The sequence below is a fragment of the Bison bison genome, unplaced genomic scaffold, assembly GCF_000754665.1.
Source record: "Bison bison bison isolate TAMUID 2011002044 unplaced genomic scaffold, Bison_UMD1.0 scf7180017864484, whole genome shotgun sequence".
Taxonomy (NCBI): domain Eukaryota; kingdom Metazoa; phylum Chordata; class Mammalia; order Artiodactyla; family Bovidae; genus Bison; species Bison bison.
In genome coordinates, this window is record NW_011495044.1 from 5,064,033 (window position 1) to 5,081,293 (window position 17,261).

The 17,261-nt window shown below is 52.4% G+C and overlaps 1 protein-coding gene across 2 annotated transcripts; it reads left to right on the forward strand.

Annotated features, from left to right (window-relative positions):
* Positions 1–455: 455 nt before the first annotated feature.
* Positions 456–15,448, forward strand: HEYL (hes-related family bHLH transcription factor with YRPW motif-like). 2 transcript variants are annotated; one of them, XM_010862739.1, is made up of 5 exons: positions 456–1,765; positions 7,433–7,499; positions 8,518–8,601; positions 9,847–9,928; positions 12,488–15,448. In XM_010862739.1, exons 2-5 carry the CDS (start codon positions 7,437–7,439, stop codon positions 13,159–13,161), a joined length of 903 nt encoding a protein of 300 aa, XP_010861041.1. In that variant the 5' UTR covers positions 456–1,765; positions 7,433–7,436; the 3' UTR covers positions 13,162–15,448. The 2 variants fall into 2 exon arrangements, with proteins under 2 accessions (XP_010861041.1, XP_010861040.1); XM_010862738.1 differs by having other exon boundaries at positions 7,437–7,499.
* Positions 15,449–17,261: the final 1,813 nt, after the last annotated feature.

A 17,261-nucleotide genomic window follows, 5' to 3' on the forward strand; every position in this document is an offset into this window, starting at 1 on the left:
GAGCTGAGGTAAGGCGGGCTGGGGTTTGCGGGGCGCGCGGAGGCGAGCCGGCTGCGAGGCCGTCCGCCGGGCTGGCGAGCGCTGGGCGAATCCTGGGGCGACGCAGGTGTGGCGCCACTGTTACGCACACGAATATCCAGGATCCCGCGCGTCTCCGCCGTTTAGGGCTGGGGATGCTTCATGGAGGGAGAGTTCAGCTCGGGGTCTGAGGTCCGGTTGGCGATGTCTTTCTAAGTGCCCGGGCGAGGCTACTGGCAAGGACTTTCTCTGAAGATCTTAGGAACCCTCCCGGGCTGTTGGCATCACACCCCCGGTTCAGAATGCAGTGGCTATGAAGAGTAACCACACCTTCTTAATTCTACTCTAGCTTGGGTGCACTTTTCATATACTGCTGCTGCTGCTGCTGCTAAGTCGCTTCAGTCGTGTCCGACTCTGTGCGACCCCATAGACGGCAGCCCACCAGGCTCCCCAGTCCCTGGGATTCTCCAGGCAAGAACACTGGAGTGGGTTTTCATATACTACACACAGAAAAATTTGCAGGGGAAGAAAATACCCCTTAAGCAAACTGGACTTTGGAATTAAGGTTTGAATATTGAAAAAAATAATCGCTGACTTGCCCATGGTCAATGCAAGGGCCTCGACTCCAGTCAATTCCAGTGCCCTTTCTACCACAAGAGCCTGTTGCCAATGTCTTTCAACTCTTGGTACATTTTCAGACCTGGTGTCAAACCTGTAGAACAAACTAGACTTGTAAAAGCTCTGCTACGTCCAAGTTTTGTGAACAAGCTAAGTTTCGGTTCTTCATCCGTAAAATGGGTATAAATAATAGATCTGACCTCATAGGATTATTAGGAAAATCAAATGAGATAACCTATATCAAAAGCTTCACACAGAGCCTAGTACATAGCAAATGCTTAATTAGTATCAGGCACTCCATATGTGATACCCAGGACTTGAAAGAGCAGTGGGGACTGACTGTGAGCCTGCAGGCCTGGGTCCTAGCCTCAAATCTGCCATCAACTCACCGTTTGACCTTGGGCCATTGCTTTCTGTTTGTGAGCCTGTTTCCTCATCAGGAAATAAAGGAGAACAGGGAGTAGAAAAGGGAGGCCTCCTGGCTCATCTAAACCTGAATCTCTAGACTAGATTTGTAAAGGGAATTCCGTTCATTCTTAGGGATGTTTCTGAGAGTATGTCATAATTTCAGTGAGCTCCAGTTTTCTGAGACCAGGGGATCCTTTTCAATCACAAGTCCAGTAAAGGGCCACCACCTTCCAATTATTTCTAGCTTATAATAGGAGGTAATTTCCTGTCCATGAGGTTTGGGGGTATATAATACAATTCCCTATGCAACTTACTAGCCTTTAAAAATTGTTTAGCAGAAACTGCTATTTAAAGAATCAGTTCTCTGAGTCTGTGCCTGCTGGGAGCAGAGGAAGGGACCAACGCCATGTGGTGGGGGGGTGGGATGGGGGGGTTGGGGGAGGTGTCTCAAGCTCAGTGTCATTGGGTCTTCATGAATCAGAGGCGTGAAATTGGTGTCAGAGAGCTAGGCCAATGGGAGCTGGCTTCTGTCCTCCCAAGAATTTGCAGCCTGGTCAGTGACCTGCCAGGTCACACAAAGTCCATGGGCAGGATGGAAGATGGAAGGAGAGACAGACTGTGAGCTGTGAGGGCACCTGAACAGGGAGAGGTCACGCACAACCAAATGTGCCAGGAGGACTTCCTGAAGGCAGTGGCATTTGGACTATGGCATAAAGGATCGGTACGTAGTTGTTTTTTTTTCCTATACAACATTTTGTCCTTTCAACCAGAGCCCATTTTTTGAGACTGTCTAGATTCTCTGGCGAGCAGACCCCCTCAGAGGAGAGAAAGCAGTTGGACATCTGGCAGAGGCGGACTTATAGACCCCTCTTTGTAGCACTCACCAAAAGGCCCTCCCCCAGGCAGACATCAATGCTTTAATTCAGGGAGCGCTGAACGATGCCTGCTGTGGCCCAGACCCTGGGCTGGGTGTGGGTGGGAGGGGGGTGCCCAGATGTATCCTGCTCAGCCTCTGCCCTCAGGGAACTCTCTGAGAAGAAGAGCTTCATGGACAAAGAAAGCCAGATAAACAGTGGCGAGGGCCAGGGGACTGAAGCAGCCAGCCTCTCCCCAGGGTCAGAGGCAGGGCTCAAAGCCCTCCCCACTCAGAGTAAAGAGCAGGGCGTGTTCTGTTGTCACTGTGGGCATCTGCCTGGTGGCCGTGTCCTGCCCCACAGGTGAGAATCACCCTCAGAGCTCCTATCTGAACCCAGCCCCCTGACACATGTGGGTCCAAACTGGGAATATACCTTTCCCCTTCCCCTCTGCAAAAATTTAATGAGCACCATGCCACATGTCAGGCACTGGTTCAGGGTCTGTGGGCTGCTTCTACATGATTTGAGGCACATGGTGGCCTTTGAAGTCAGACAGACTTGTGTGTGACTCTCACCACCATTAACTTAGGCAAGTGACTACCCCTTTCTGAATCCCAGTTTTCTTCCTTTACAATATGGGGATGCTAATACCTTACCTCACAGGATGAGGCTTTGATAGGGTAATGGACTTAAGGCATATCCAAATAAAGCTGCTCTCTAGGGATTTCCCTGATGGTTCAGTGGTTAAGAATCCCCTTTGCAATGCACGAGACACAAGTTCCATCCATGGGCAGGGACCTAAGATCCCACATGCCGTGGAGCCACTAAGCCCATGGGCCACAACGAGAGAGTCCTTGCACCTCAGGGAAAGATGCCCTGTGAGTCAATGAAGAGCCAATGCAGCCTAATTAATTTTTAAAAAACTGCTCTCTAAGGGGTCACTGTTTAGTTGGAAGGTGCCATGTTCATGAGGCAGCATGGTCTGATGAAAAGCCTGGATGTCTGTAGACTGGACTTTGTGTCTCTGTCCCTTCAGCTATCAAATGATTATTTTTCCTTACGGTGAAATGGCCCCAATACTTAACTCACAGAGTTATTGTATGATAAATGAAACAAGCAAATGTGGAAGTGCTGTCTAGAACAGAAAGTACTGGCTATGAAGTATACACGGTGGGATGATGACTACATGGGGAGCAGTGGATGAAAAACCAGTAGACTTGGCTTCAGCTCTGGAATTTCGTTTAATTTGCTGTGTGACCTGGAGCAGATCCCTTCCCCTCTCTGAGTTTCCACATTTTACAAATGGGCTGAATGCTCTGTGAGAGCCTTTCACTGGAGACATTGTGAGTCTGCCTCTGGTTGATGGAAAATGAATGGGGTCACCTGCAAAGGCTCCTCAGGGTATTTCTCTAAAAGGAACTGAGGCTGACCGCTGACAGTGGTCATTACTGGTGGCCAGACCACCTGGAACGCTGCCTCTCCCTCAAGAGACCACCCCAGAATTCTGGCTAGGGATCCCTTGATGCCCATGGAACCGATCTTGGGACTCAATGTATTTTCTCTGAGTCCCTGAAAATCTGCTTTATTTTCAGGCTCTCAGTCAAGAAGCTCTCACACCCTCTCCCGGTGTCAGGGCCAGATCACAGCCTGGAAAAGAGCTCGCTCTGGCTGGGCTCTTGGGAGCTGTACGGCTAAGGGGACTGGAGGGCTATTCAGACAGACAGGAAGTAGGAATTAGGAGGGAAAACAATGCTGAATTTGGAGCCAGAAGACATGGATTCCCACGTGGGCTTTGCTTCTCAGCAGCTGCATAGGCTGGGCAAGCTGCTGTAGCTCCCCATGCTCAGCATCCTCATCCGTGAGATGGGGCTCTCCCTCAAAGGAGTGAAGTATTAATACCTGTGGTGATGCCCAGGTGAAATGGGGCTCTCCCTCAAAGGAGTGAAGTATTAATACCTGGGGTGATGCCCGGGTGAAATGGGGCTCTGCCTCAAAGGAGTGAAGTATTAATACCTGTGGTGATGCGTGGGTGAAATGGGGCTCTCCCTCAAAGGAGTGAAGTATTAATACCTGTGGTGATGCCCGGGTGAAACGGGGCTCTGCCTCAAAGGAGTGAAGTATTAATACCTGTGGTGATGCCTGGGTGAAATGGGGCTGTCCATCAGAGAAGTATTAATACCTGTAGTGATGCCTGGAAAGCTGTGATGTGAGGCATGCCTGTGGGGTACAAGAGTGGAGCGAGAGGGATGACACTGCAGAGAATCAGGAGGGTGGGGAAAGGGATGGCTGAGCTCCCCTGAAAGGGGGGTGTCAGCCTCCAACAGATGGTCCCTGAGGAGGGATCAGGCTGAGAGGCAGTGACGCGCACAGTGCTAACCCAATACCCCTGGAGACACCTTACCCACCCTGGAGGGACAAAGGCTGTGTTTCTTAGTAGACCTTGGCTCTTGTGGCTTGTCCGGAGTGAAGCTTTGTAAACAAGCCGCCCTACAGATCTCAGGATCTGGCCCCTTGAGCCCTGGGCCTAGCTTGCTGAGCCATCCCTCCCAGGAGTTTTCACCCGCCTTACATTCTTGTCCAGATGTTTGGATGGAAATAGCCTTTTCCAGATGTAGCTAGACAAAGCCAGGGCCATAGCAGTAGGTTTGGCAAATGTTGATCTGGTCTCCCTTGCAACCTTCTCTCTTTGAGCAGTGATGAAAATGATCCAGCCTCTAATGCCAAGAGCGTTGTCAAGTGGGCTAGAACTCTCCGGGTGAGCCACATATGCTGTTTCATGAAGGCCTAAGACGTCGATTTTATGGTGTCACCTCTCTGTCCTTCAGTGATGCCAAAGGCAAGGGCAGGAGACGGAGCTCAACTATGAGCTCTGTCATGTTCTAGGCTTTGCTGAGTACCGGGTACAACTGTGAATGAGACAGACATGGTTCATGGCTTCATGGAACTTATGGACTTCATGGAGAGATAGACAATCAAGTATCGGGTGGGAGGGGTGATGTCAGAGAAGACTGCCCCAGGAAGTTGGCATTTGAGTTGAGATCTGAAAGGTGGTAGAAGTTACTAGGCACAGGGGCTAGAGTTGGTGTGAGGAGAGGGGGTGGACCAGGGAAACAGTATGTGACACCACAAGAAGGGATTAGTGCATTCACAAGCTGAGCACACAGAGCCGAAAAGAGTTGCGTCTAGGAGGTGACGGGCCAGCGGGGCTACCTGAAAGATGATGGCCTTGATCTTTGGGAAGTCGTGAGGAGTTTAAGAGAGAGACATGATCTGATTTTTTTTTTTAAGATTAAAAAAAATTATTTATTTTTGTCTGCGCTCTGCCTTCGAAGCTGCACATGGGCTCTCTAGTTGCAGTGAGTGGGGGCCACTCTCTGGTTGCAGGACTCGGGTTTCTTATTGTGGTGGCTTCTCTTGTTACTGTCTTCCCAGGTGGCACCGTGGTAAAGAATCTACCTGCCAGTGCAGGAGCTGCAAGAGATGTGGGTTCTATCCCTGTGTCGGGAAGATCCCCTGGAAGAGGAAACGGCAATCCATTCCAGTGTTCTTGCCTGGAAAATTCCAGGGACAGAGGAGCCTGGTGGACTATAGTCCGTAGGGTCGCAGAGAGTCGGACACGACTGAGCACAACACAACCACGGTAACCTCTGTGGTTACAGAGCGTGGGCTGCAGTGCTCGGGCTCCGTAGTCGTGGTGCAGGGAATATTCTCCGAGCACGGATCGAACCCGAGTCCTGTGCATTGGCAGGTGGATTCTTAACCACTGGATCACCAGGGAAATACTAAAGACTTTTTTTTTTTTTTTTAACTTCTTCATTGAATTTGTTACAATATTGTTTCTGGGATTTTTTGTTGTTAATTTATTTGGAAGATAGATGCTTTACAATTTTGTGTTGGCTTCTGCCATAAAACAGCGCTAATCAGCTGTTAAGTATACATATTTCCCCTCCCTCTTGAACCTTACCCCACCCCACCCCTACCCCATCCTACCCTCTAGGTTGTCACAGGTTGAGTTCCCTGGTATACACCAACTTCCCATTAGGTATCTATTTCACCTATGGTAATGTATATGTCATTCCTTCTGTTTTATATTTTGGTTTTTTGGCCACGAGTCATGTGGGATCTTAGCTTCCCCGACCAGGGATCAAACCTGCACCCCCTACATAAGAAAGCAAAGTCTTAACCACTGGACCACCAAGGAGGTCCCAGCATTTGCATTTAGATGCTCTCTCTGCCTGCTTGTAGGGGGTAGTGGGATACAATAGACTCCTGCAGACTAGAAAGGTGATAGAGGCTTGGTCCTAAGATTGGCAATGGAGATATGGGGGACAGATGTAAAATATATTTTAGACATGAGTGGGCAGGTTTTGATGGGATAGGTGAGGACAGAGAAGTAATCAAAGATGGTGGTCGAGTGCTCACCTTGCAGAAATGGGAGATGGGTGCCTTTGCTGAGATGAGAACCCGGGCGGCGGTGGGGGGGTGCAGGGAGGTTTTAGGTGGAGAGGAGCTCTTGGGTTCCTGTTCAGATGTGTGTCTGGAAAAGCAGGAGTCCCCTTGTCTGCAGTGATTTGTGGCTGTGATATCTTCAATGGGAGCTGGGCTCTGGGGGTCTGGGGCCTGGCCGAGGGCATCCAGTCCAGTCCTAGGTCTGAGTGGGGCCCCTGGCATGTTGGCCAAACGAATGATCCTAAGTGCAGCCCAGCAAATCCCCTTCACTCCAGGAGAGCCTCTGAAGCAGGAGACCCTTAAGACGGCAAGCAGTTGGGCTGAGAATATCAGACGGGCACAGAAAGCCCCAGAGGGCTGAGCCTCCTCCACGTGATGGGAACTCCTGGGGTGTGAGCAAACATCCATCCTTCAGCCAAGCGCGGCGGACCGGAGGCCCGAAGCGATTCGAGGCTAGGGCTTTCTGGGCAGGCCGGGGCCGCGTCCCCAGAGTCCGAGAGGGGCCTGTGACCCAGATGCTGCCTCCCCCTCGGCCTGGCCGCGCAGCGTGGGAGGAGGCGGCAGCTGCAGGCGGGCGGAGGGCGGGCGGCCGGCGCGCCCGGCCCGTGGGAAGCGGCGGCATCTGTTCTTTCCACGCTCGTTCCCAGCGGCTCCCTCTGAAACCTAACCCGCCGGCCCGGCCTTGCCGCCGCCGCCGCCCGTGCCCTCGCCCGCCCCGCCCGGGGGATCGGGTTGCAGGAGCCGGTTGGCCGGGTGCGGTTCTCCCGAGGGCGAGGGGCAGGGGCCGAGGCCCAGTGGGTCAGGTCCGGGCGAGAGTCAAGCCCCCCCATCCCATGGCCCCAGCCGCCGGCCACACTGGGGCAGGAAACTCGGTGCAGGGGAGGACTTGGCCCAAGGAGAAAAGAGCCCCCCGGGAGAAGGGGAGAGAAAGCGTCCCCACCCACGCCTGCCCTGTGCCTCCTATCCCCGGGCCTGGGAGACCTCGGGCGCTGGGAGGGGGCTGTGCCCGCCTACAGCCGGCTCTGAGGTCAGCCCAGGCCAGGGAGATGGTCCTCTAAAAAATCAGCCTTTCTCTTCCTCTCCAGCCAGATGGCCCGGCCGCTGTCCACCCCCAGCCCTTCACAAATGCAAGCCAGAAAGAAACGCAGAGGGGTGAGTGTCTTTCTCGGCAGATTTGCGGAACAGAGGTTTGCCCTGAGTTCCCAGGGGCCTGGCCCAGAAAACCCTGGTCAGAAACACCCCCCAGGGGGTGGGGGGAGCGGGGAAGTGATGCTGCCTGGGTTCAAGTCCCAGTTCTGCCGGTAGCAAGCTGAGTGACCTTGAGCAGGCACTTAAGCTCTCTGTGCCTCATTGTCTCATCTGTGTAACTGAAATCAGGATGGCACCTTCCTCAAAGGGCTGTTTTGAAGTGAATTAATGTAATGTGCTCAGAACAAAAGGTGACACGCAGCTAGCCATTATTAATTATCCCAGTCTTCCCCACTTCTCTCTGAGCCAGGAACTTTCACTCCCTCCCAGTGTGCTGAGGGGTGAGTTAGGGGGACAGAAGAAGGATGTAGCCATGCTTCTGTCCTGGAAGTCCAGAGACCCAGAATCCAGCAGAGACCAGCCCCACCACTCACTAAACAAAAAACCTTCTCCATCCAGCCTCATTCTCTTTGTCAGTAAAATGGGCGTCATAATTTCCATCCTGAGATAAGCATTCCGCTACCAGTGTCATGAGCTGAGATTGAGCTCTTGGGAATGAAAGGCCTTCCCAGCTGCAGAGAGCCATGCCTAGGACTCCTTGACTTCATGACCCAGCAACTGAAGGGGGTCTCCCTGGCCCAGCAGAGGTCTCCAGGGTCTGCTCTGGGGCTGTGGCTGGTGTTTGTATTCTAATTGATTGGTGCCTTGTTGTATCAGTGGTTAAATGTGTTGAATATCACTCCTCAGATCAAGACAAGAGATCTGAGTTCTATTCCCAGCCTTGAACTTCCTTGCTATGTGACCTTAAGCAAATTGCTGCCCCTCTCTGAGCCTTATTTTCTTCCTCCATAATGTAAGAATGGATTTATTGCCCTCACAGGAATATTGTGAAGGAAGATATGAGTCAGTGCCCATCAAAACATGTTGGAAACTGTGATGAAGTGCCTACTTGGTTTTTGTTTCTTTCCTCATTGCTTTTTAGATCATAGAGAAACGGCGCCGGGACCGCATCAACAGCAGCCTTTCTGAACTGCGGCGCTTGGTCCCCACTGCCTTTGAGAAGCAGGTATGTGACACTGCTGAATGTGCTCGAGGAAATACAGCGTGGGTTGCAGATAGGATTCACTTCTCACGGCATCTCTTATTGATTGGTGGCAGCTGCCTGAAGTGCCATGAAGTGCCTGTCGATGGCCAGGAATAAGGGTGATGGAAATTCAAAGTGACCAAGGTGTCTTAGGGGCTGTGGCTTTTGGGGTGTCTTAGGGGCTGTGGCTTTATGTCCATCATCGGGTTGAATTCAATCCTCAGAACGATGCCGAAGGATTGGGACTATGATGCCCATTGCACAGGTGAGGAAACTGAAACACAGAGAGGTGAGGTAACTTACTCCGTACTCCAGATCACACAGCTAGTAAATAGCAGAGTGGAACTGGAACAGACTGTGTGATCCTAAAGTGCCCTGTCCCTCGGCACTACTGACATTTCCAGAGCTATGTGAAAGTAGAACAGGCTGCTTGGGGAGTAAGGCTCTGTCATTGAACATGCTGGGGTGGAGGGACTCCAGTCGGGAGTCAGACAGTTGAATCAATCAGACAGCCTCAAAGACTCTCACTGTGTGCACTATGGCACCATCATAGGTCCTGTGACTTCCTTTTGCTGGAGAGAACAAGTGAGTCGTTCCACCGACCTTTACTAAAACCTTCACAAGCCCAGCCATGAACTAGACTCAGTACCTACCTTCAAGGGACTCGCATGGAGAGTCCAGCCCTTAGGTTTCACCTGGGAGACCAGGTGATGCTGGAGTCTCCAGAAACATTTCCCAAGAGAGAATGAAGGACGAGCAGGTGCTTTGGGGTAAGACTATGAGCCAGATCTTGGGTGTGTGTGTAGTGAGTATGAAGTTGGATTTCTGGAAAAGCTGATCTAGGAGGCAGGTGGGTATGCAGGAGTGACATTCTGGTGATGGTGCTGGAAGCCACGGAGGTAGAGGGGACCCTCTGAGGAGATTGCACAGAGCAAGAAAAGTGGGCCATCACCCACTGGGAACACCACTGTTTTAAGGGTCAGTTAGAGCAAGAAGACAGGGGAGGAGGGCATTTAGGAACTGATGGTAGAGCAGGCTAAAATGAGAACCGAAGAGAATCTATTAGCTTTGGAAAGCTTGGCCAAAAGAGAAGCCCAGTTTCAGGCACTGGTGGAACTGGAGGAAGAGGGGAAAATTGAGGCAATGAGTGTTGATTACCCTGTGCAGGGGAGGTGAGTGACAGAGGTCAGCTAAAGACCATCGCTCTTCTGTCTTCTGTACACACAGGGCTCCTCCAAGCTGGAGAAAGCTGAGGTCCTGCAGATGACGGTAGATCACTTGAAAATGCTCCACGCCACTGGAGGCACAGGTACTGATCCTAAACTCTCCCGGAGTCATTCCTACAGCCAGTATTTGGGGGCTGGGCCCTGGGGATACAGTGGTGAGCAAAGCAGACACGGTCCCTGCCCTCGTGGAGCTCACTGTTCACAGAGGGGCTGAAGTAAAGCTTGTCTCTCTTCTTCCTTTGGCATCACCCTCTCTGCTTTCATTGTCTCCCTGTGTCCTGGCCTTTCTTCAGCTCCACTCCTGCCAACCTTGAACCTTGGAGGAACTCTTCTATAACAGACTACTGGTCCCTCCCTTCCTCCAGGGCCTTGTTAAGCATCGGCCTGAATGAGCGCATTCTCAGTGCAATCCCAGTGGGAGATTTTTAGCCATGGCGGTTCATTGGTGTGCCAACCCACTGATCTAGGCTTCTGGACTCTTGTGATCTTGGTGGTGTTGGGGGGAACTTGCCACACTCACAGTTAAAGATCAGTTGTGGGATGGTAGTAAGATGCAAATGTAATTCATTCTGTGATTTTGAGCTAGTCCACTACAAAAAAGTCACGGAACTGCGGTTTTTAAAAGACTTCTGGGCAAATGGAAATTTTGAAGCTGCTCTGTGTGTTTTCGTAATTTCACCGTTGGGAAACTGTGAAAGCTCCACAGACCTTGGCTGTGAAGACTTAAGCCCTGAAACCTTAACTTGCTACCTGTCAAGGAGACAGTTGCATTTTAAGTGAGCCAGCCTGGTGCCTCTCAAGCCTTGGTGTGCAGCGGTGTCATGTAGGCGCAGGCAGAGTCGTGGGTCACAGCCCAGCCATCCCAAGGCAGCAGGTCTGGATTGGAGTGTAGGAATCTGCCAGTTTAGCAAACATGCCTGGTGACCCTGCTGCAAGTAGTGACTTGGAAAACTTCCACTAAAGGAATGCATGGCTGACAGTGGAAACTGTCTCTAATCAACCAAGGGAGGAGACAGTTCAAGCTACATTTATATTTATCCAATTTAAAGAAAAATAGTGACTAATATTTTGGCATCATTTTATAGTTTCCAAAATGCTTTCTCTAATGTTATCTCATTTGATTCTCATAAGAATCTCGAGGGTGGGTGGTGGTGTCCTCACTGTATTCTGGCTAAGGGCTGATGGAAAGACAGAGAATTGTGGCTGAGAGCACTGGCTTTGGATCTGAACCCTGACTTTATTGCTTACTAGTTTTAGGACCTTAGATGATTGATTTAAGCCCTTTATTCCTCAGTTTCCTCATCTCTGAAATGGGACTAATGATAGGTTTCTATGAGGTTCAAATTAGCTAGTGCAAATTAAGTACTTAGGAAGAACCCAGCAAATGTCAGTGAAAAAAGAACAGTCTACAGAGAGAGGTGATTTACTTTGCTCAAAGTTGCACAACTAAGTAGACACCAGGGCCAGGTCTTGCCTCCAGGGAGGCCTGGCTCCAAACATAGTCTCCTGCCAAGCTGTCCCTCTGTGGGGGCCTCAACCATGAACCAGGGGACTGATATTTGTTGCCATGATCATGAGGCCAGTCCTCAATGGGGCTGTTCCATCCTTGCCCAGAAGGTGACTGAGAGAGGGGCAGGAGTGGAGAGGCAGTGAGAATGTGAATACTCTTGTTGGCAGTCCCCCTGGTCACCCCAAATTAACAGGTCCCCAAAACAGGGTCTCTGGCTTGAGGGCAGCAGCTGAGGTCCAGGGTGGGATCCTGCTTCCTAGACTGCACTTTGTGCTGGGAAACAAACTCCAATACCTATGGGGGCCCAAGCAGTCATATAAATGATAGTTCATTTTTCATTTGTTAGGTATTTCTGTGCACCATTTCATTTTGTCCTCCCTTCTGTGTGTAGCAAGTACTGTTACATGCCCATTTCACAGCTCGGGAAATTGAGACATGGAAAGATTAAGAATCTTGTCTGTAGTCAGAGTGCTGGTTAAGTCCATGGTCAATCAGCTGGCCTCTGAAGACCTCACGCTCCATTGCTACTCTCCGCTCCCCTCTCCAAGGACTCTCCCAGCTCTGATGGCTCTTACACCACTGCCCAGCATCCACCCCATCCTCAGAGCTGTTCCACACCTCCGTGTACACCTGGCAAGCGTCTGCTTAAATGAAGTTATCTTGGCCACAGAGTTTCTTCTTTGGGTTAATCATGAGTTATGATGAAAACAATATATTTTATAATGCTCTGTGGTTAGTGAATTTATTTGGTCCTCAGACCTCACCTCCTCAACCCCAGGTGTGTGTGCGTGTGCTCATTTGTATCCAACTCTTACAAGCCCATGGACTGTACTCCACCAGGCACATCTGTCCATGGAATTTTTCAGGCAAGATACTGGGATGGGTTGCCATTTCCTCCTCCAGGGGATCTTCCTGACCCAGGGATCAAACCTGTGTCCCCTGCATTGGCAGGCGGGTTCTTTACCACTCCCACTTTACAGATGGGGAGACTGGATCTCAGAAAGGTGAGGTGACATGCCCAAGGTTACAAAGGGGGGAGTGAGGAAAGCAGGTTCAGAGCTCAGGACAGTCTGATCTCAGGCTCTGTGCTTGTCCCCTGCCCGGCATGCCCTCATCGTGCCTCACTTTTCAGGATTCTTTGATGCTCGAGCCCTGGCGGTTGACTTCCGGAGCATCGGTTTTCGGGAGTGCCTCACTGAGGTCATCAGGTACCTGGGGGTCCTGGAAGGACCCAGCAGCCGTGCAGACCCCGTGCGGATCCGCCTTCTCTCCCACCTCAACAGCTATGCAGCCGAGATGGAGCCTTCACCCACACCTCCCGGCCCCTTGGCCTTCCCTGCCTGGCCCTGGTCCTTCTTCCACAGCTGTCCAGGGCTCTCTGCCCCGAGCAACCAGCTCGCCATCCTAGGAAGAGTGCCTGGTCCCATGCTTCCCAATGCCTCCTCTCTGGCTTACCCCATCCCGGCCCTCCGAGCAGCCCCCTTGCGCAGAGCTGCTGGCACCATCCTGCCAGCCCGGAGGAATTTGCTGCCCAGTCGAGGGGCATCTTCTACCCGGAGGGCACGCCCCCTGGAAAGGCCAGCTGCCCCCCTGCCTGCGGCCCCCAGTGGCAGGGCCACCAGGGGCAGCCACATGGCACCCCTCCTTCGGTCTCCTTCCCCTGTCTCCCCTGGCATGGTGGGGTCTCCTGCTTATGTGGCTGTTCCTGCCCCCAGGCCCTCTTCCCCGGGGCTAGCTGGGAGGCCAGCAGGAGCTATGCTTTGCCGCTCCTGGGTCTCCGAGATCACTGAAGTTGGGGCTTTCTGAGCTGGCTTTGCCCCCAGGAAGGAGGAGAGTTCTTTTTCTAGGAGTTCTAAAAACGGCGTTGCCTTTTCTGCTCTGCTTCCTGGACTGGTTATGTATGAAAGTATCTTCACCCATCCAAGGAACCCTCCTCCTTTGGCCCATCTCCCCTCCTCACTGCTTGTCCCAGCTTCTCCTGGAGCTGTTCTGATCTCAGAGTCTGGGTCTCATGTCCTCCCTGGACAGAGGAGTCCCAGGAGAGTCCCCCAAGAACTGTGCCCGGACCCCCTTTCTGCCTGAGAACACAAGGGGCAGGAGGCGTTAATCTCAGGTCTGGGAACAACGCTTTAAAAGGCCCAATGACCTAAGGCGTGCTGCTTCCCCAGAGATCAGACCCCAGCCAGGCGCAGTGACTGCCTGGCTGCAGCCTTCCCAGGCCCCTGGGCCGGAACATAGTGTCTGTTTCACTTCCTGAGATAGAAACCGCACGGGGCCACTAAGAGGTCTCCTGGGAACCCTGTCTGCCCCAGCCCACCTATCTGCTCCCCATCCCAGTGAACCCCAGAACAGACCTGCTGTCCACCACAGCCAAGACTGGGGACTGGGAGCCCAGCAGGGCTGGCGCCTACGCTCTTCCCAGCTGCCGACACCCACCCTTCAGGTGACCACAGCTCTCTGCACACAGCTGGGAGGTCTCTGGGCTCCGTGACTGGGTGTCCTCACCCCCAGGCCTCAGACAGTGTCCCCAGACAGGAGCCAGGCTTGTGCAGCAGAGAACCCGGCTCCCTGCCTCCCGGATGGTCACCTCCTCCGGGCCTGTGGCCCCGTCGGATACACAGCACAGAAGCCGCGTTCCCACGTGACGGCGTCCAGAGAGGAATCCTCTTGGGAATCAGCACCAGACGTTTGTGCTGCCTGGTTTGCATCCGGCTCACGGAGCCCAGACGGCTGGGATCGCCAAGGGCTGTCAGGCTGGACAAAAATAGCTGTGAGGAGGGGCGAGAAGAAGGACAGTCAGAGGCGGCTCGGCCCTTCAAGGTCACGCAGTGGGTCGAGGGCCTGGGATCCTCTTCACCTGGGATTCCATGTGCTGGCCGGCTTTGCCCAAAGGCCCTTGGGTTCCCCAGTTCCCGCCCGCCACTTTCCCTCTAAGGGGACAAACGGCCCAGAGATGCCCCCAGTGGGACAGAAACTGAACAAGATGGGGAGGGCCAGAGCTGACACACCGCCCGCCCAGCGCTGCCAGATGGCTGTTAAAATGAAGAAGCGCTTCTGTGCCTATTGACAAGTATCTGCTTTCCCCGACTGCCTCCGGGTGCCCCCACCACGTGGCTTTTGCCCAGGACCCTGGGCTGGTTAACGCCTGGCTGCCCCAAGGCCTTGGGGCCCTCCCGCTGGCAAGTCATTGGTGCTGACTGTGCGGTTATCAAATGCTTCTATCACCCCTGGAGGAGTCTCCTACCCCTACCCTGTGATGGAACTACCATCCCCAGAGGCTGAGTTTGAGGAGACTGCATGGGCTTAAAAAGTAGAGTTTGCAAAAGCCCTGGGGAGAAAGGGCCCTTTCAGACAAGTGGGTAGGAGAGCAGAGATCATTTAAATGACCCAGAAAGCTCTTTTGAGAAGGCGAATTCCTCAAGGAGGGATAAAGAACTAAAGGCATTCTTTTACGCCTCAGTGTGAGGTGGTTGGATCAGATTCTGCTGTCTTCCACCTCTTTCTGTGTGGAGAGAGAGAGACGTCATTTCAGGGAACAGGTCCCTGGCCAGGATTGCTGCTGAGGGACACAGAGACGGAGGGGGGCTGCCAGCAGGTTCCCTGGAGTTGGGAGGGGCCACAGAGGGTGGTGGTAGAAGGCAAAGACCAACTTCACCTTTCTTACAAGGGGCAGGCCCCTCCCCCACCTCCTCTCTTCCCTGGCACCCTCCTCCTCTCCAGCCACTGCTCCCCGGACATCAGGTCAGTGCTCCAGTCCTGCAGTTTGACCACCTCCTAGCCCAAGAATCCAACATCTCATGGCAGGATAGTGGGAAACGTTTTTCACGTTTCAAATACCCTGTTTCAAAAGAATCAGTTGACACCGTTGAATGAGGTAGGAATGACCCAGAACCTTCAGCGTCTTAGTTGCTCTCGGGTTCATTCTCCCTGAGAGACTGTGGGGGAAACAGTGACTCTGTGTATTGGTTTCCATGGCTGAGGGCACGTGTATCTTTGTTTATGTTCCCACACCTTTCTGGTGCCGCTGACTCCCACCCCATCGTTGGGGTTGTCACACATATTCAATAAAGTTTTTTTTTAGCTTTTCTGAAAACCTCTGCAAAGTTCTACTTCTTGCATGTGTCTGGAGTCCATCCATTTCTCTCTGAGCCCACAGCCCCGACCCTGTTCTGGCCACAGCACCTCTCCCCAGACCTCTGCCCTCCGAAAGGTCACTCTGCTTCCTTCTTGCTTTGCCAGTCAGTTCTCAGCACAGCCAGAGAGAGCTCTAAGCATGCAAACCATAGCATATCAACCCTGGTTTCACGTCCTTACTCCACTTCCCTATTATTCTAAGGATAAAAGCCGAGCTCTTTTTTTTCTGCTCCCAAATTCACTTTCAGCCTTTTTCTTGCCAATCTCAAGCTTGTTGCCTGTGCTTCTCCCACCCTGGCCTTCCTTCATTTCTTCCTTACTCCAGCCTCATTCCCATTTCTAGGACTTCGCATCTGCTGTTCCCTTTGCCAAGGATGCTCTTCCTCTACCCTCTGCAGGCTGAAAGCTCTTCATACCCTCAGGCTTTGGCTGAAATGTCACCTCCTCAGAGAGTCCCACCCTGACTACTGGGCTTGACTCTATCTCAGAGTCCTCTATTCTTTTTTTCTCATATGGAATTTACCATTGCACATCCATTTGTGTGTTTACTTGCTGGTGAACTGTCTCCCCCACTGGCGCATAAGCTCCGTGAGGCCAGGGACCATGCCTGGTTTGCACTCCACCCTGTATCCAGTGCCAAGCACGGTGCTGGGCTCAAAGTCAGGGTTCAATCAATATTTGTTGAAAAAATGAACTGGGGGAGGTGAGGAATCTTCTAGACTTGTGTTATTGGATGATTCGGGCTCCTCTGGGCTGAACCCCGTGCTGGTCAACCTCAGGGGGTGGCTGGAGAGCACATTGAGAGCCAGGGCCAGGGGACTGGAAGTTCTGGCCAATGGTGAGGGGACTCTGGCCAAATAAAAGCACGAGCGTGCTTGCTCTGGAGTGCACTCTGACAGCTGGGAACAGGCAGGCCGTTTCTGCCAGAAGGTCTTGTTCTCCACTCTTGGCCCGGTTCTCGTCAATGGATTTGGCTTGTGGTGAATCCAGGCAAACATTTACAGAGGTCTGCTCCATGCCAGGCAAGGCATGGCAGAGCCAGAGGTGATGAGGACAATGTCCCCCTGAGGGGGTGCACCCTCTAAGTGGCAGCTGGGTGGAATGAGAGTGAGAGGGAGGTCTGTTGAGAAGGCTAAGGGGTATCAGCCTCTGCTTAGCAGGGGTCGTGAGGGAAGGAAGTGCAGGAAGGAAGCCTTCCTGGAGGAGGATGAAGGGAGGTGTTCTAACCATGAAGGGAACATCCTTTGGGGCAGCTCTGGAAGATGGCCTGAGACAAGCACTGTTTTCAGTGGCAGAGTGAAAGACAGGTAGTCTGGGCACTGAAGCCAGACTTCTCAGGTTCAGGCCCCATTTCTGTTCACTTATCAGGACTGTGGTCTTAGGCAAGTTACTTAACACCCCTGAACCTTCTCATCTTTAGAACAGGGACGATAGCTGTCATAGCTACTGTTAACTGAGCAGTAGACTACATACCACTGTGCTAAATGCTTTTCTTGGAACATCCCCATCTTATTACAATATAGAAGCTGGGCAAGACATAGTCTACTACGGCTAGGCAACAAGTGAATGGATAACACACAGAAAGTCCTTGGTACAATGCCAAGGGGTATGTATGAAACATATGAAATGCCCGGTCCAAGCCATTAGTGTTATTGATGGAAAGAGGCTGGATCCAAATTGTGAATGTCATGCCGAGTTTGGACTTCAGCCTATAGGCAGTGGAAGCCATGGAAGGTTTTGCCAGGTGAATGCCAAGCTCAGACCTTGTCTAA